Genomic DNA, 19,926 nt, shown 5'->3' with positions numbered 1-19,926 from the left:
CCTCCCCATCAGTTCATCCTTCTTCGATCTCTCATCCAACAAAGCTCTCTACTAGTCCCTATCCAAGCTCTGCTCCCTTGTCCTTACTATGTTGGTCACCTCCAAAATGCATTCTCAATCAGGATGAAGGGTTCCAACCTGATACATCAACCATTCCTTCTTCTCCCACTCATGCTGTTTGACCCATAGAGTTCATTCAGAAGATAGTTTCTTCGTTTATGCATTTTAAAAATTCTTTTGAGAACCTTATAACACAGAAAAAGGTAATTTGGTCTGCAGTACATCTATTGGCTATTGGACAGATCCATAAAATATATTCCAGTCCTTCACCCTTTGGCCGAAACCTTGAAAACTATTGCATTTATGTTCATACTTAATTCCCCGAATCTAAAGGTCTGCATCAAAATGTGTTATTTTAAATATGGTTGCCATGGTTAGTTATGAAAATGCAGAAGCCTTTGATTTATTTTAAGCCCAATGCAATAAATCTTGATTAGAATATTTCATGTTCACTTTGTTAAGTACAAAAGAAAAACCAAAGAATGGTCAGGAGCTTCAAATATACAAATGGCCTCAACAGTCAATTACCCAGATTGGCCATATTCAGAGCACATTTCCCACAGGGAATCCTCAAGCCTCCATTAATCTTCCATAGAATTGACCTTCAAGATGCAAATGCCACAAACATGATGCTTAACCCCAGTCTAATCTTGGACAATGATATGCAAAATCAGTTTAAAATGAGCCTCTGCACTCAAGACTATGGCATATGAATGACAGAGTTTAATTGGAATTTTGTACTTCATTTAGATTTCAATGAACACCATCTGATAAAGACAATTGATTGAGATCAATTTTTGGAGTCATTGCATAACTACTTTTGGTTATTATAAGGAAATGTCAGAAATTCCATTCTGAAGTCTGGTGGAGCTATAAGATTCAATAGGCCCAAAAACATTTTAGGTCGTCATAATGAATAATGTCAATGTACATACAATAAAGCAACAATAATAATGAAAATTAGTTTGCTGTTAAGTTCCCTCTGTGTCCCATTTAAATGAATTGATTAATGTGTTAGTTGTACATTATGTTGGCAATTACATGAAAGTAGTGGTTAACTCCTTTATTAAAAGTGAGCAATTCTGCTAGAGTCATTGGAGCCTTAATAGAAATGTGGAGATCACTGAATAAGAATAATGAAGAAGAAAATTTTAAAAAATTATTATTAAAATACACTTCCTGAGATAGTTTTAATGAGGAATTTTAACCACAAGGTGATGGAGATGTTTGGGATAAATGTGGTGCAGATTAAAACAAACTAAAGAACCATTAAAAAAATAGAAGCTATTTTCCAATATTATGAAGTGAAAGAGAGCCAAAATTACATGTGAGATACAGGATAAGGAAAGCAAACACTTTGAAAGATTGCTCATCAATACACAGACACAGCTGTTCCACACCCCAGGAATAATACCAGGAATCATTACATTAGCAAACACCTGGAATCATGTACCAAAAAAAGAATAATTGGTTGGAAGCATTGTAGTAATTTAAGAAAGACTTACATTTGTTGGACAGATGAGGAAATATGTTTCAGACACGGAATTGTTATCATTTGGAAGGTGGTTCCTGAAAAGGTGGTGATACGTTTCTTTTATAACTTGGGTTCTTTGTAAAACTTTTAGATTTATTAACTTAACAACCAACACTAAAAACAGAACACATGCATGCAGTCCTCATGGGAAAGCATCCATCTTGAATCTACTAAAGATGCAACATAATTTGCAAGATGGAACATTCCCCAGGTAATATATACTCCGTCTCTGACTCCTCCTGGTGGCAGCTGTCTAGCACCTCATCTCTTTTCCTTGACATGGCACATTAATACAGTATTCTTTCAATTTAAAGTTCAACACAAACATAACATGAACATCAGCAGCACAAACTTTTAAGTGTGGAGTTTGTTTTTAACAAGTCTCACAGCTGGAAACCATTCTGGCAATGTCAGCATTTATCCCTGGCCAATAAACAGCAGTTCTGGCCCTCCTCTTGCATTGTTCCATTCCAAGGAGCCCCTCATGCTTCCTTTTCAGCATCTCTTGTCTCAGTGATTGAGGATTGTCAATTCTGCTCTGTCTGAGTATGGCCCATAGCCCATACAGCTCTGATGTTGTAGTATGGCTGACATTCACCTTGAGGCCATTTTTCATTCAGGTTCTTGATGACCTTCTGTAGAACTATGTCCTTCTCTGTTTCAGCTGCAATCTGCTTGGATTTCATGTTAGATACGGGAAGAGATTCAGTGATCAGATTCACATGGACATTCACATCTGTCTCTGTGGAACTCTCATTGTGTGATTTTCTCTGCATCGTTGCCCTGGATAACGCATCAGCCAGCACAATAAGTTTCCCTGGTGTGTACACCAATTCAAAGTCATAACATTGTAGCTTCATCATCAGGCTTTGGATTCGTGGCAACATTTCACTGAGATTTTTCTTGATACTTAATGGCTTGTGGTCGGTCTCTGCCGTGAATGTTGGTCGACCATACACATAGCTGTGTAATTTCTCGAGTCCACTGACCAGACCTAGACACTCTTTCTCGATCTGTGCATAGCGACATTCAGATGTTGTCATCACCCTTAATGTGTATGCTACTGGCTTCCAATCTTCTCCTACGGCCTGAATTAGTACAGCACCTGTTCTATCTTTTGAATCATCCATAGATATTTTTTTGTTTTTCTGGATGTGTCAAAGAACATCAAAAATCCTGGTTCTGTAATTAGAATGGTCTTCAGTTGTCCCCATTCTTCCTCATGGTGTCTGTCCACTTGAATTCACATTTGTCCTGTAACATCTTCCTTGTGTACATTGTTTTGGAAGACAGGTTTGATATGAATTTACCAATGCAATTAATCATTCCCAGCACTCTCAATATATCTTTTTTTGTCAGTGGGTCTGGGCATTTTTAAAATTGCTTTCACCTTGCTTTTGTTTGGCTCTGACAGTTCATCTCCCAGAAAGGTTATTTTCTTCACACCAAAATGGCATTTTTCTCTGTTTAACTTTAATCCAAACATCTAGATGTGTTGTAGCACTTTGATGAGCATTTCATTGTGATAGTTTTGTGTGGATCCCCATAGGATCATGTCATCCATGTGCAAACATACCCCATTTATGCCTTCTATGATCGGCTCCATTGTGCTGTGAAGCATTTCTGGAGCTGAGGAAATTTCAAAAGGTTTCCTCGGACTGGAGTATTGGCCAAACAGTATATTAATATGATAATGTTGGCATTCAAGTCTTTTGGGTCCATACACACACGATGGTCACCATTCTTCTTTTTGACACACACCATTGAATTCACCCATATTGTGGGCTCCACCACTTTCGTTATAACCTCAGTGCCAACATTTGGTCGAGTTCCTGCTTGAGCTGGAACCTGCCTCGGGGCATGCACTACTGGCTATGCGTCCTCTTTTAACTATATCTTATAGGTGAATGATAAATCTCCAAACCCCTTGAAGATGTTGGGAAATTGATCCAGTATTTCCTCTACACTGTTCTGTGAATGGTCGCTGTTAATGTGGAACACCCTCTTGACTAGCTTTAAGTTTTCACATGTTTTGTCACCAAGCATTTTATAATGTCCATCTGGGACTACAGCAGACCTGAGGTGGTGATCTTTATCTTTCATCTTTAGTTTATACTTTAGTCATCTTTAGTTGATACTCTGTCCATTATATGCTTTGGGCGGTACAGGATTTGCATGGATGTATGGCTTTATCTTCATTGCCCTGATGTCACACTCACAGATCAAATTGACCTTATCCCCTGTATCCAACTTGAAAGGAATATTTATTCCATTTGTATGCAATGATACAGTTCATTATCCTATTTAACACTGTTCACTTCCTGCACCACCATGCCCACAAAAATTGTATCACTGAGAGCAGTTTCTTCTATAGAGTGTACAGTGTCTTCTCTAGTTTGTACACTTTTACTTCTGTTTAGTTTCCATTTGGAAAAATGTTGATTTGCATAGTGATTCCATCCTTTGCACTTGTTATAGACTTTCCCATAAACTGAGCATTGCTTTGGCGCATGATTAATGCCACATAGTTTACAATTGAATGTCTCTCCAACTTTTTGTTGGCCCCTATATCTCTTTTTTTTGTGTGTGTGACCATACACTGTGGTTATCACTCTGCCTTCAATTTCACTGGCTTTCACACTATCATTGAACATCCTCGTGTGCTGCAGAGCTAGTTCACTGGAATGGCGTAGCTTCACAGTTCCCACCTAAGTAAGCTCTGTCTCTCGCAGCACACACTCTCTCACCTTCTTATCGATAATCCCAAATGCAGTTTTATCACTGATCATTGAATCTTGCAATGGTCCAAAATTACATGTTCTTGCTTTTAGTTTTAGGTCTGTTAAAAAATTATCAAATCTCTCTCCCTGCAGCTGCGTGCACGAGCAAAACGCATACCTCTTGAACATTTCATTTTTCTTTGCTGAACACTGTTCATCAACCATCTTGATAACCTTGTCAAATTTGTTCTGGTCTTCTACCTCGGCAAAAAACAAATGCGTTGAAAACCTCTAGAGCTTGAGGTCGCATCACGGTAAATAGTATTGCAATCTTGTGTGTATCCAGTTGGCATTCAATCCCAATTGCTTGCAGGTAAAGCATACACATTTGTTTAAACAGCCTCCATTCATGGTCGATATTTCCAGTCCAATTTATAGTGTTAGGAGCTCTTAAACCCTCCATATTTTCTCTGCTGACATCGACTGTTACTCACTATCCACACTGTGTGTTTCTTTTTTGCTTTCCCTCCTGTGCATAGCAGAACTTGGCTGTTTCTTCCTCTCCTGGTACCATGTGATGTTTCTTTTTTTACAATAAAGAAACTTGGGTTCTTTGTAAAACAACTAGATTTACTAACTAAACAACCAGCTCTAAAAACAGAACATACACATGGGAAGGCATCCATCTTGGATCTACTAAAGATGCAACAACATTCCCAAGATGCAATATTCCCAAGAGGCTACACACACAGCATCTCCAACTCTTCGTTGTGGTAGCTCTCGATCACTACAGTAGATTCAATAATATTTCTCTAAAAGGAGCTGAAAAAAGACAAATGTGAAAGTTTATGATGGAGCAAAAGGAAATGGGAAGCTAGAGTACCTCTTTCTCAGCAATAGCGCAGGAACTCTGGGCTGAATAGCCTATATCTAAGCAGTATAATTCAATGATTCTGTAATTGGAATTTGAAATTTTCATTAATGAGATGAAAGGAGCCAAGTCCTTTCTTCATCCAAATCTATTCACCAAACATTGTGTTGCTGGTTTCCTTTTTGTGGAGATATCAGTTGGTCTGCATTGGGAGGCTAGTTTTGGGCTTTTCTGAATCTTGCTACTTGTATATAAAATTTAGCTTAAAGTGAGGTGGCAGTGGATTTAACAGAAACCTGAGGGGTAACTTTTTCTTTACGTAGGATTGTGATTGTATGGAATGGGCTACTGGAGGAGGTGTTTGAGGCAGGTACTATTGCAACGTTTAAGAAAAACATTAGATGGATACATGCCTAGGATATGGGCCAAATACAGGCAGGTGAGGCGAGTGCAGGTTGAACATTTTGGTCAGTGTGGTCAAGTTTCCATGCCATTATGACTCTATAGCTAGCAATTGTTGATGTACTCAGTTTAGATGATCTCACATACTGCTTCTTAATGTTAAGTTGGGCTAAGCTGAGAGCTTCTGATATTTGGATGCTATCGTTGCCTGTCTTTCAGAAGACTAATGATCAACTAACCCCAATAGGGGAAAATGCTTTTGTTTAACAAAATGAGATACTTATTGCTTTTTGTGATTGATTATTTCAGTCTCCAGATCAATATTTGGCTTTCCTTTATGTGCAAGGAAGAGTTACCAGAGATTTGTTGTATTGTCCTTCAAATAAACTGATAGCATTGCCTTTTTAGAACTAACCCTGGTCATCAAATTTAAAATATTTGTGGATGCCGACGAGCTAACCAACTTCACATGGATGTATTCTCACTACCAATAGTACCAATAATACCAACAAACAGGACAATGCTTGGAATTACTCCAACTCTTCCAGCATTGGGTTGCAGTAGAAAACTCTTAACTTTAGTAATTGTGTGAAATTGGATCTATCAAAGATATTTCCTAGGTCCCTGTATTTTATCAATGAAGGAGAAGGTTGGATTTGGATTCCTAAAGAATTACAGAGAGGAGATAAAGATAGATTTCAACATTTTCCTTCCATAAAGAATATAATGCAGCATTAAATATCAGTCATATGATTAATGTAACTTGACAAGGGATTTTGCCCTCATGAAGGCACAAGAATTTTCAAGCATTCATATGCTAACAGCATCTGGGTCAAGCACGCATAGTCTCAAATGAAGTCGAACACTCTTGTCGCAAAAAAATGCTACAACTCTTCCTTTCCTAACAGGCCTTGCTTCATGTCGCCCTGTGCGAGATAGCCAATCAGTGGAGAATTGTCTGTTGCCACTAAAAACTGCACACGGTCGTAACAGATCCAAGAGGTTTCATCCCATTTGCCAAGAGAAAGCATTTGGGCTCAGGTTCCAGGGTCTATCTCATGTTACTGATTAAACGGAAGTTGGCATAAAATAAAGGGATTGTAGTACACTGGTCACCTTAACCTAAGGTACTGTTATATATATTTTTTAATCGACACAGTTCTATTTGATCTATCTGTATTTTTTTCCCCAGTGTAGAATATGACTTTAGACAGCAGGAAGGCAGATTCCATCATGTTCTCCGTGCCCTGGAAAGAGAAGATGAAAGTTCACAGCAACAGCACCCATCCAGAGGGAATGCTGACAACCAGTCTAGCCAGAAACAGGAGCTGAAGAGTAAGCCACGCAAGCCTAAGAAAACCTGTTTTTGGTGTCTGTGAGCAAACAATGTCAAAATAACTGCCATAAACAAAATAGTGCTCGTTTGTCACGTGTGACTTTCGGAAATCAAGGGCTGTTGAGTGATCTCTTCTACATTTTAGGAGAGATGCAGCCAATTGCTTTGGTCCAGGCAGGTAACCCCAGTTACCCCTGTTATATGCAAAAGCGAAAATGCTGAGGTATGGAGGTAAGGAAATTCGCACTCAGACCCTTTTTACTGCTGGAGCACTGTGGGTCTGCGCAGTGAAGCAACACCTGAGCAGTGTAGGTGACCCATATCATCTGATGAATTAAGGCCACTTTACACAGCGATGGAACATTTTAGAATTATATTTGGTTAATGCAGCACTCTGTCTGGTAATGTTTATTTTTGATTAATGAACAGAAGAGAACACAGCAATAATGGATGCAATGGAGCATTTAAGCTTCCAAGTAAGCAGGCAAAATCGATTCAGCCCAATAATGATTGCAGTCTCATTCATTCTTAACAAAATAGGTAACATTTGTCCTGGTCATTATCTTTCGGCTTTTTGGTGTCAGATTTAGCATTGCAGTTCCCTCTCGCTCCCAGAAATCTTGGAGTGCCCCTTGTCGACACAGAGAAAGAATCTGCTCGTGTTGGCTGCAGAACCGAAATCAGAGGGCACTGCTAAGGTTCAGATCCCTGGTTGAAATTTCGTGATATCCCATCCAAAACCTAACCCTCCTGTCCAACAAGCTCTGCCTTAACATGAAATACCCAGCAAAGAAACAGGTCATGTGGCTAAACAGATCTATACCACGTATGCTTTCTCCTTCCGCACTCTCTCCTTTCCCCTTCAAAGATTCTTTTTGAATTTTGCTATCACCTCATCCACCACATGTGGCGACGAGCTCTGCATTTCATCAGTCACAATTGTTTCGAAGCTTAATTTGATATGACATAACTGTTCATGTTGAATCCAAGGAAATGGCATGTTAAGCCTAAAAATAATCTCCTGCAGGAGCACATTGTTTTAACAATCTGTCTAATGATGACCCAAATAAACAGGTTAATGGGTGCATCACCATTGACGAAGAGAGGTCTCACATCAGTACATTCAATGTTGGACGCCCTCCTGTCCTCAGCTAAAATGTACAGGTTATTTCGATGGTGTCCCATAAATCCAACACTCAGCTTCGTGTGGAAGTAAAACGCAAAATTCTGTGGACACCAAGGTTGAAGTAAAAGCACAAAAATGCTGGAGAAACTCAGCAGGTCAAACAGTGTCTTTATGTGTTTTTGACACTGTTTGACCTGCTGAGATTCTCCAGCAGTTTGTGTTTTTACTCACCCACGTGTGGCTGTAGTTCAGCAAAACTGCAAAGATTAGAGCAAACATGCTCAGAAATGCATAAATAGTGAAAGGAAGAGAGAGAGAGAGAGAGAGAGAGAGAGAGAGAGAGAGAGCACACAAAGGGGAGAGATTAAAGATGTAAGATCCTTCACCAACTCTAATCTGCAGGCAGGGTTGGTGTAAAGGTGCTTCCTTCAGAAAGTGGGGACAGGCAGAGACACTGGTCTGAGAGCTGCAGTACTATTTATCACAGAGACATTCCTCCAAACTGTTGCTGCATAACAAGCTTAAAGAAACATTTAACAGAATTTCATCATTTAATATAGACCTAAACAAAGACTGAAATCAAAAGGAGAGAGATACTTGTACTCACACTCAATTCCCTCATCAATGTGAAATGACACAGCCATCCAAGAGTGCGGCTAGGATTCCTGGATTTAAACACGGACCCACACTGACTGCACAAAACAGAAGGTGATTTTGTATAAAACGCAGATGAGCCCACAAGTGCTTTGCTTGCAGGGTCATCTTCCAAGTGGATTGCAAATCAGACTGGAGCCACTAAACTGGAGTGATGGAGTCTCGCAGCAGAGACTAATCCCACCGATTAAAATTCTTCCCATAGTGAAAATGTCAAATACGAGAGGGCATAGATTTAAGGTTAGGGAGAAATGTTTACAGGAGATTTATGAAGCAAGCTTTTATTTTACATAGGGTAATGGTATGGAGGGTGCCTTGAATATACTGCCACAGGAAGTTAAAGAAGTAGATAAGATAGCAATGTTTAACAGGCATTTAGACAGACAGATAGATAGACAAGAGAGATAGGCGTCTTGTGTGGCCAGGTGGGATTAGTTTAGACTGGGATCATGGGTGGCACAGACAAGATGTTCCTCTGCTATACTGGTCTATGTTCACATTCCCATCAACTCTCCAGATCACCGACACACCAAGGCCAATTTACAGTGGCCGCTTAACCTGACAACCTGCGCACCTTTGGTGGAAAGAGGAGCACCTAGAGGAAACCCACAGGGTCACAGAGAGAACATACACACTCCACAGTCAGCGCAGAGATTAGGATTGAACCCCGTCTCTTAGATTGAGAGGCACTGTGCTGTGCTGTGCATTACAGTGCCAATGCCATGGTGAATGCCTACATTTAAAGAGACCTTCTCACCGTGAACCTGGCAGAGTTGACTTACACTCTGCAGCACCATGTCTACTTTTATTTAAAATTCACTTTCATGATACACAAGGACATATGGCATGCCAAACCATGGAAACTCTGACAGGCAATGATCCAATCCAATATTACGATTGAGAGAATGGGGTAATATTATAGCAGGACACTGGAAAAATACTCTGTTCAAGGAGATGAGAGAAAATTTGGAAAAGATTTAAGAAGGAAAGAGCTCAATTATTTCTGATGATTTACCAAAACATTAACAAGAGATGCGAACACAGGATCAGTACCAGAAGAGAGATTTGTTTTTAAATTCAGTGGATAAAATTCTAAAGACTTTGACACATTTTCACATGTAGCTGGTGAAATTCTGGAACTGAATTAAAACCTTTTTTTTTGCATTCATTCAAGGAACATGTGCTATGACGGCAAGGTCGGTCGCTTTTATCAATTCTTAGTGACACTTCGGCAAGGAGTCATGATTTGATATGCCATCTCAGAAGGCAGTTAATAATCAACCACATTGGTGTGGACTGGAACTCACAAATTAATGAAAGATTCAAAGTGATTACCAAACCCGATGAACTTCATTGACAGTCCAACCATCTCAATGTCACAATTCTATTTTTGGGAACTGTAACACAAAATTTGATTTCAAAATTGCCTCTTTGTGAGTTAAGCCTACCTTCTTCCAATGTATTCGAGCTATTAGATAATGAAGCCCGATTGTACTTACCTTTTGCCAAACTGTGAGGTTTGCAGACTCATGAAAGAACGTGAGTCACCTGGACATGAGTCACAGGTGCTGGACACCTGTGTGGGAGAGCATCGTCCCCTCCCTGTTAAGAAGGGAAAGCCCAGGGAGAGGGCCCTAGAGGGCAGGAGACTACAGCAATGGACCATGAAGCGGCTCAGCAACTGAAAGGCTCAGCAACTGAAGGACTCGCACCCAGGCTGCGGGCTGCTGGAAATCGGCTTGTGGGAACCAGGTATCAAGATTGGGATTTATAAGGGTGTCCAGAGCCTTTGGTTTTGACAGCATCTTAATCACTTTGGGGCTTGGACTAGGGGCTGTGGAGGGGGAGTCTGGTGCCTGGAGTTCAGGTGCATCACTGGACAGGACAGGAAGAGTACAGGAGTCAGTGGCATCAGAAGAGCTGGCAGGTCTCATAGATACTCGGTATCTCTAAGGGGAATTTTGTTTCCCAGAATCTTTTTGGTTGAGGTGCTGGACTAGTGGTGCCTCTCTGTGTCCCTTGATGGGCAAATAAAACTAAACAAATTTTGTGTTTATGTATATGACAATAAAGGAGCCTCAAACCTTGGCTCTGAAGAGAACAAGCTATGATAATCAGTTTACTGTCATACCAATTGCACAATGTACAAATGTCCAAAATTCTTACTTGCTACAGCCAAACAGGTACTTGCAAAGAAAAACTATAATGGTAAACTAGTTGAATTAAATTAAAAGAGACAACAAATGTATAAGATAGATTATAAATATTCACATTAATCCTGATGCAAAAAAATGACTTGCAATAGTTCTGACAGTCCACAATTAGTGCAGCAAGGAGAAGTCCAAGAGACTTATAGCTGCTGGAGAGAAACCGTTCTTGAAACCTGAGGCGCTGGTTTTGAAGCTTCTGTACCTTCTGCCCAAAAGTAACAGGGAGAAGAAATTGTGGCCAGAGTAATTGTGGCCCTTTATAATGCTGGCTGCCTTCTGGAGGCAATATCTCACACAGATGCCTGCAACGGATGGGAGGTCAGAGCCGGTGATGGACCAGACTATGTTTGCTACCTTCTACATTCCTGGACACTTGTGTTGCCAAACTAACCTGCGATGCAATCAGTTATCTGCAGTTTGATCTTCAATTTGATTCTTGCTGTCGTGCTTTTGTGCTGCAAAGGGGCAAGCGGAGTTGAGCTTTCTTCCCATTTCTATGGCCACAAAGTAGCAGGAAGCCTCAACAGCCCTGGTATTTCTTCATCCACCTGCATGTTATATCTCCAGCTGACCCACTGGATTCATCGAGCTGCATAGAATCGGACACCAGAGAGCCCAAGTTTTGCTCCTTGAAAGAGTTGTACATTGATTCCCCACTCCCTGTTCCTTCTCTATTGTTTATGAACACATTTCTTTATCAAAGTGACTACTGAGCCTTCTTCCACCACCACCACAGCACTCCAGGCACTATATTCCAGATCAAAATAACATTCTACAAGAATAAATTTTTCCTCACTTACTATCTTGGCAATAATATAAATCCTGAATTACTTACCGCGAACCAGTGGCAACAATCTTTCTCAAGGTGCAATATAAAAATTTCTCACAATCTTGGAGACTGACGTGAAATTCCCTGCTACAAAGGAAACCAGTTCATTTTCTTCAGATGTTCCATGTATCCAAATTACTCCTATTAATCTCCTCTGTATTGTCCGCAAGTGTACACTACACAATGGACCCATACATCCATACTCCAACTAAAGTAGAACACATATTTACAATTAATAAGCTTGATAACTTTGGGGAAAAACTGCAACGATTTTAAAAAAGGGCCATCACTTTGACATTCTTGACAATAAACAGCACCAACAAAAAAATGCACCTGAACTTGGTTACTGACACATTACCCTACTTTTTCCAATTCATGTGCTGAAAATCTTCTCATGTTGGTTTTTCCTTTTATCTGTTCTTGAAAATTTTCAGGAAAGTTCAGTATTGTGTCATAATATTAAAGGTTCTTCTGTAAATTTGCTTTAATTTTGGTACTACGTAAACTGGTTAGTCGCAATGAGAGAATAAGTGGGTTAGTCCTGGATGGAGAATATGCTACAAGCCTACACAGGCAAGCCCTTCAACTCTTGGTCTGCTACATTGATGACTGGAGCTGTCTCATGTACCCATAATGAGCTCATTGACTTCATCCACTTTCCTTCCAAATTTCACCGTGACCTCAAATTCACTTGGTCCATCTCCAGCAACACTCTCCCTTTCCTCAACCATTTTTTAATGTTAAATTGATGGGGTTGATTATTACTTTTAAGGGGCTGAAATTCGCACTAGAATCCAAAAATATATTATCAGCAGCGGGAGTCTAAATGATCTCAAAACAAAGTAAAACACAATGAATTAAAATTATAATCCTGGGTCTGCACATTAAACACAAACATCCTACCGAGTAACAAAAACCATAAGAAAGTCTGCAGACACTGCAATTGAAGTAAAAACACAAAGGGTTGGGAGGCAGGGGATGAAAGGGGGAGCTCAAAGGGCGAGATGGAGGTTGAGTAGGGAGAGGTGGGAGGGGGTAGGGAAGGGTAAGGAGTGGTGGATGGTGGGGGAATTAGCCTGTGGGATCCAGCAGTGGAGGTATTCCAAGATCTCAGCATTGTGGAGGATGAGGTTGGTGCGGGAACGAGCGAGGGAGTCAGCATGGACACAAAAAGGAGGTAGTCGAGACCAAGGTAGGTATCTGTGTCACAGAACGCATCCTGCCTGCAGGAGGCCAGGGGCTAAGGTGAGAGTTCATGACTGAAAGGTCGGGAGCTCCAGCCTACGGGTGGTCAGGACAGAAGTGAGAGACTAGGGTCAATTTTTACATGAGATACATATGTCCGAGTTCTGTTCTTACCGACCAGTCGGATTTTGAAATGGACGCAAGCCAGATGTATGTTACCCTAGTCTGACATCTTCTTAATCTGGTGTTGCGGCATTTTGTCCACTAACCAGCCTGCCCAGCACTGGTAAGACATGTTGTCCACCACCACCGGCACCTGGCTTTGGCTCACCTCCCCCACCTCGAACATTGGGTCTGCCACCGCCTTCATGTCCTGAAAATATAACACATTTGGCAGCAGCGGAGTCTCAATGCCCTCCCGGCCACTGCCATGTTGGTCTGTTAAAATAAACAGCACCTGGATCCGTAATCCTTAATTGTGACATGTAATTTTTATATTTACATATATCTTTCTTTATTTAAAAAAATTTATACAGTATTTTTTGTTCGGTTGTATGTAAATTGCATTGGACATAAGTAGGGGACCACCTGTATATGGAAAATTCCAGATTTTTTGACCAAAAACAGGGTGTCAACTTTTGCATGAGGTTGACTTTTACATGAATATATACAGTAATTCTAAATAAAAATATTTAAGCAAGAAAATGAGAACATTTAGAGAGGAATAAAATTATGCAGTTAAGTTTTTAACTGTGACCTCCCAGATTTGTGAAAATAAAATCTTGGAAGAATTATCCTAAAAATGGCAGTGTTTTTGAAGTTGTGGATAGATTTAGGTCTTGAAGAAAGTAAGGTGCAATCAGAAGACACAGTTGGCATAGCGGTTAGTACAACGCTTTTACAGCCCCAGCGATCGGGACCGGGATTTGAATCCTGTGCTGTCTGTAAGGAATTTGTACATTCTCCCCATGTCTGTGGGGTTTTTCCCTAAAGGCTCTGATTTCCTCCCACCACTTGAAATGTGCCAGAGGTGCAGGTTAATTGGATGTAAATTGGGGGGCACGAATTCATGGGACGAAATGGCTGGTTACCATGCTGTATGTCTAAATACATTTTAAAAAATTATGTAAAAAAAAATAAAGTCAAAGTTGCTCTTTAGATGTGAATTTTACCCAGTGTCTTAAAATTAATTTTTTTAAAAGTCAAAGTTGCTCTTTAGATGTGAATTTGACCTGGCTTCTTGTCAAATCTAAGGAAGATTAAAAAATACAATCTTGTGTTTCTCAAAATTAGTGAAACCTTGGACTAACCTCAAGAGTACATTCTTCCCTGAAAATGTAGGCACAGGGAGGTCAAGAAGTAATTTGGCACACTTGCCTTCACTGGTCAGGGCACCTCTGCAAGTCATTGCTGAGGCAACATTTGGAATACTGTATGCAGTTCTGGTCAGCTCGCTAGAGAAAGGATGTCACTAAAATGGAAAGGATGTGAAAAAGATTCATGAGGATTTGTACCAGCCTTGGAGGGCTAGAGTTAAAAGGAGAGGGTGGTAAGGCGGAGACTCTTTCCCAGCAGCATAGAAAGTTGGGAGGCGACCTTACAGAGGTATTCAAGATCATGAGGGGTATAGCTAAAGTGAATAGCCACAGTCTTTTCCCAGGAATAGGAGGTCTAAAACTAGAGGATTAATTTGGGGGCAGGGAGGGGGGAGATTTAAAATGGACCCAAGGTACAACATTTTTACACAGATGGTGATGGGTATGTGGAATGAACTGCCAGGGGAAATGGTAGGGATGAGTATAATGATGTCATTAAAATAAACTGGATAGGAAAGGGTTAATTGGACAGTGGAATTATTATTAATTAACATTTTAATTAGCATGGACAAGTTTTGCTGAAGAATCTGCTTCATTGCTGTGGAGTTCTCTCACTATGACCCAAACAGACTCAGACTGGAGAAGATTTCACAGCAGTATAGATGCCGTAGATCATGGGCTGGTATATTATGCACCTAACCTACAAGAGAAATGTACACACTGCATTATGTAAAACTGGAACTTAGTTGAAGAATCTTAGCACTTCATCCTCAATCAATACAAGGTCAGGTGCTACCTATTGGGTTGGTTGTAAACAAACTCCAGTCAAGGTGATGTGGAGTGTTCAAATCAGCATAGATACAGCTCCTAAGCTCTTGCCAGTTATTCTTACTCATCTATCGGTTTGGTTGTAAAGAAACTCCAATCAAAGTGATGTGGAGTATTCAAATCAGCTGAGATGCTGCTCCAAAACTCTTGCCAGTTATTCTTGCTGCAAAATGTATTGTTTGTGGACATCACAGTGGAGTTGGTCAGTGACACCTACTCTCCCTTCACTCATATCCACAGATCAAAACTCACACATGAAGTCTGGGTAATTGAGCGAGATACCAGTGGACCAACAATTAAGATGGGGATGAGATTGGCCAAGGAAAGGGGGAAAATGTATTCATTTTACCCTCTGTTGAAGATGAAGATGTTAATGTCTGAGAAGTATGAAAGAGAGTGAAACCGCACAAATAAGAGAGCTGCATGTGATCCTGTAAGATATGTGTCTTACCTCAGTAACTGAGAGCAGCCCTTGTGCAGAAGACACATGGGGCACAGTTGAATTTATACACTATCTGTATAAGAGTAAAAGTTCTCTTTGTGTGGCATTGAATACAATTGTGAAATTAGATTTCTAAAATGTGTCACTTTTAATTTGCCTCTCAATTGCTCACAGATCAGTCTGTCATTTCTGCTGATCAACATACATATAAATATCTGATCAGAGCAAGAGCCGTTCTGTATCAATTTCTTAGGGTGCCATGATTTTGTTTTTGGTCTGGCTTTTATACTGAGAGTTGCAGTGAAGCATCATGTCCACATAATCAGCCTTGAGCTCATTAAATTAATGTTCCTAGCGATACATAAGAACATAGGAGCAGGAGTTGGCATCCAGCCTGACAAACCTGCTCTGCCATTCAGAAATAAGCTCATGGCTGATCTGGCGTGGACTCAGCTCCACCTCCCTGCCTGTTTTCCATAGCCCATTAAAGAATGCAGACAAGGTACCAGCTCACCATTCAGCAACATTACCAGGGGTGTAAGATGCTAGTATTGTAATGAACAATCTCAATGTTTTACAGTTCTGGGTCAAACCCAAATGAAGTTATGGAATCAAAAGAGCTGGCCTCAAATGTGGCTAGAAAGATGGATTATAAAAAGACCCACTAAAAAAGTTATTTTTTCAATCAATGGCACCTGCTCTGTTATGTCCATCTGTAAAACATCCCCAACAAGGCAGCTGTCATTCACAGTTCCAATGGGAGCATCAGCCATGCTGGCAGTTTCAATCCTGACCTCAGGTGCTGTGTGAGTGCAGTATACCAGTTCTTTCCATGACCATGTGAGTTTTCTACTGTGGCTTCAACCCACATCCAAAATATGTGCAGGTTAGAGGGTTAGTTAAGGACTGAGAATTCCTCCTCGGCTGTTGGTGGACTCTGAGAGGAAGTTTGGGATGTGAGGAGACTAACATCGGGCTGCTTCATGGTTGGGGTGGAAGGGTAGTGTGAAGGGCTGTTTAACTTGATTAATTACTTTGGTTAACTATCTTAACTGATTTAAAGTTAATGGAGTGAAATTTATCACCTCTAGATTCAGAGGTGCTTAGTTAAGACAAACTGATACATGAAACCTTCAGAGCACAAAATCGACAGCTTGCCTTTGTGACACCTTAGTGTTTTTTAAGACAGGAATGTTGGAAAAATCTGTGAAAAATTTAACATGTATTAACACAATTACTCACCTCTTGATCATTTACACTGCACCCCTGTGCACGTTCCTGTGACGTTAGTCCCGGTGCTTTTATGTGGAACAACATGCCCTGAGTCATCACCTGGACGTCAAATTCATGAGGTGAGTTTTGCGGTGCGATTTAAACTGCAGGCTTCCCCAAAAAAGTAGTCGGGGTCCTGCAGGATAAATCACAGTGCAGGATTTGACTAAAAATTCCTGCACTTTCCTTTTTAGATTGCTCGTGTAGCAGCAAATTCTGTTGATTTGCCATTACATGCCTGCAGTCTGAAAAGTCTTCATGACAATTGTCCACTGAATAAAAAAACACTTTGTTGTTTATTCAGGGTTGTGGATTAGTTGGGAAGCATCTGACCTGATGCGTGACAGCATTGAAAGGGAAATGCTCCAGCCAAGGTCAGAGGAAGCTGCAGTAGGTGGTTAACACTGCTCAGAACATCACACAGAACATCATTTACACCTCCCACTGCCTGGAGCCAGCCAATCCTCTGAAGGACACACCATAGCCCAGCCACACTCTCCTCCTCCACCTTCTATCATGGAAAAGTCTCAAGAGTGTGAGGTTGCTCACCAACAGGTACAAAGATGGTTTCTTCACCACAGCCGTCAGGCTCCTGAATTAACCTCTCAACAGATATTCATGCTGCCCGGCTATATATTAACTGATCTCTCACTGTAACAAGGTAATGTCCTCTTGCTCTTCTACTTTGTTCTGCTGTATACATTTTAGAGTTGACCTGCTGGCCTTCTCACGAACATTTCTCACTGTAATCCCAGGGTATACAATAAACTTGAATTTAAAAGCAGGTGTCGATAATTTTGGTGGCTATTAAAAAAATACTTTCGATACAAATAGCAAGTTTGAGCTGAGAAAAAGGATGGAAAGATTTTGTGGCACAAATCCAGTGGAGCTTGGCATGGAGGGTTAATGATCTTGAAGGAACGGATTTTGCATTGCCGACATTAGTTGTCAGGCATCAGCTCCACGGGACCCTTAGGAGAGAGCATCGGGGAGGTCATGCAGAAGGCACAGAAGCTAATCAAGCTGAAGAAGTCTCAACGGTAGTCAAGCATGAATTAGAAAATCCTAACTTTGAACACTTTTTAAAAACAATTTGCAAAGTTTGGAAATAAATTTGGCCACATATTTGGGATGATGGGAAAAGCTGAAGCCTCATAAATTTCTTAAAATTAAAATACAAATTAAATTTTAATACCAAGTTCTGAAATAATTACCTGAGAGAATGAAATAGTGCATTACAAAATCAGTTCTATGGGACTTGAGAGTAGGTCAGAGAAGTTTGCAGGATGGAAAGATGCCATTCATTCCATTGTTCCCAAGATGCCTGACGTTGGTTGACCAATCCACGTTTCAGCTCTCAGTCCATAGCCCTGGACACCACAGTACATATACAAATACCAATTAAATGTACTGAATGTTTCTGCTTCTGCCATCTTTTCAAACAGTGTCCTAAACCTCCACTGGTCCTGAATTGTTAAAAATTCAGTGAAACATTTTCCAGATTGTTGACAGAAATGATAGCTTGTAAAGTTCTCATCACCTTCAATGTTCTGCAGATAGGAGAAGGCTGAAAAAAAACATTCTCCCCTTGGAAGAGCAAGTTATCACTGATGGCAGTCTCTGAATGTTCATTGACATGTGCAAATCTCAGTTGTTGCTGACCGATTTCTACCATGAGTCTACCAACTCCAGCAATGGCTTCTCTGGTGAGCTCTAAAGAAGTTCCCTCAGCTAAATTAGAACAATATTTTATCCAACTCCACATAAAGGAATCTATCCTCCATGATCATATTTTTCCAAAATTCTTCTGTCTCTGTAAATTTTCTGCCAACATTTGTCAGTGATAAATTCATAAATCCCGCAAATGGTAAGAAGTGGGGACAATGTAATGACAGCCATCTCTGAGAGATGGGCCACTGCACAGTTGACTTGTAAAAGAGCACTGAACTTAACTTCTCCACTGCCTAATGTACAAAACATTTTGTGTTCAGCTGCAAATAGAAATTCTCATTCAGTATAGGCACATCATTGCCTCGACAAGAGCTGTCATCATCGGCAGAGACGTGTTGAATTGTGATTAGAAACTGGAAGCCTGCCCACTCTCAGTGTTAAAGATTCCATCTCACTCATCGTTCAAACAGTTATGACACCTCTGCTCTCAGTACTTGGAAAATGTTCTTCCTCTGGACTTCTTTGTACTCTTGTAGATAGCAGATGTATACATCAGGATGCTCTTCATTGACTGCAGTTCGACATTCAACTCCATCATTCCCTCAAAACTGATGAGAAAATAAGGCTTGGGTCTCAATACCCCACTGTGTAATTGGATCCTGGATTTTCTCACCTCCAGACCCCAATCAGTGAGGATTAGTAAGAACATCTCTTCCACCTTCTCTATCAGTACTGGACATCATGGCTGCGAACTTAGCTCCCTACTCGACTCACTTTACACCTATGACTGTGTGGCTCAGTTCGACAACACCATTTACATATTTGTTGATGATACCACAGTAGTGGGGTGTCTAAAAAAAGGGCAATGAGTCAGCATAAAGGAGGGAGATTGAAAACTTGGCAGAAGGGTGCACGAACAACAATTTCACCAAAATCAAGGGGTTAATTGTAGGCTTTAGGAAGAGAAAACCAGAGGTATGTAATTCAGTGATCATTGGGGGATCAGAGGTGGAGAGAGTGAGCAAATTTAAATTCTTGGGAGTCACTACCTCGGAGGACCTTTCCTGGATTGTCATTGTGAAGAAAGCTGGTTAATTTCTCTACTTCCTCAAGAGTTTGCACAGCTTTAGTATGACATCAGAAAACTTACTTAACTTCTAAAGATGTGTAGTGGAATGTCTGCTGACTGGCTGCATCTTGGCCTCATAGGGGACACCAATACCACTGAGTGAAAAGCCCTGCAGAATGTAGTAGACACAGCCCAGTACATTACAGGTAAAACAAATCCCATCATTAAGAAAACTTAAATGAAACACTGTTGACAGAGAGCAGCAGCAATCATCATGGATCAACACCATCCAGGGCATACAATTTGTTCACTACTGCCATCAGGAAAAATATAGAGGTGTCACAAGCCTTGCACCACCAGGTTCAGGAACAGTTGCTACCCCTTCACCACTGGATTCCTCA

At 40.6% G+C, this 19,926-nt stretch overlaps 2 protein-coding genes across 14 annotated transcripts in view; one reads left to right on the top strand and one right to left on the bottom strand.

The window, feature by feature from the left end:
* The window catches only part of LOC138743573 (dedicator of cytokinesis protein 2-like), a 699,740-nt gene that overhangs the window by 341,427 nt on the left and 338,387 nt on the right, over positions 1-19,926 (bottom strand). The window lies entirely within an intron of this gene.
* Positions 1-19,926, top strand: part of LOC138743574 (protein INSYN2B-like) — a 107,375-nt gene that overhangs the window by 77,771 nt on the left and 9,678 nt on the right. For 9 of the 13 annotated variants that reach the window (XM_069899078.1, XM_069899087.1, XM_069899083.1 and 6 more), the window contains 2 exons: positions 6,780-6,922; positions 17,090-17,597. In XM_069899078.1, the coding sequence (XP_069755179.1) occupies positions 6,780-6,922; positions 17,090-17,187 (241 nt within the window). In that variant the 3' untranslated portion in view covers positions 17,188-17,597. Of the gene's footprint in view, positions 1-6,779; positions 6,923-9,877; positions 10,948-15,311; positions 15,614-17,089; positions 17,598-19,926 lie in introns of those variants that run through there. The other 4 variants (XR_011344955.1, XM_069899089.1, XM_069899088.1 and 1 more) reach the window with 4 other exon arrangements.

The sequence above is a fragment of the Narcine bancroftii genome, chromosome 9, assembly GCF_036971445.1.
Source record: "Narcine bancroftii isolate sNarBan1 chromosome 9, sNarBan1.hap1, whole genome shotgun sequence".
Classification (NCBI taxonomy): Eukaryota; Metazoa; Chordata; class Chondrichthyes; order Torpediniformes; family Narcinidae; genus Narcine; species Narcine bancroftii.
This window is presented reverse-complemented; position numbering and strand designations above follow the sequence as displayed.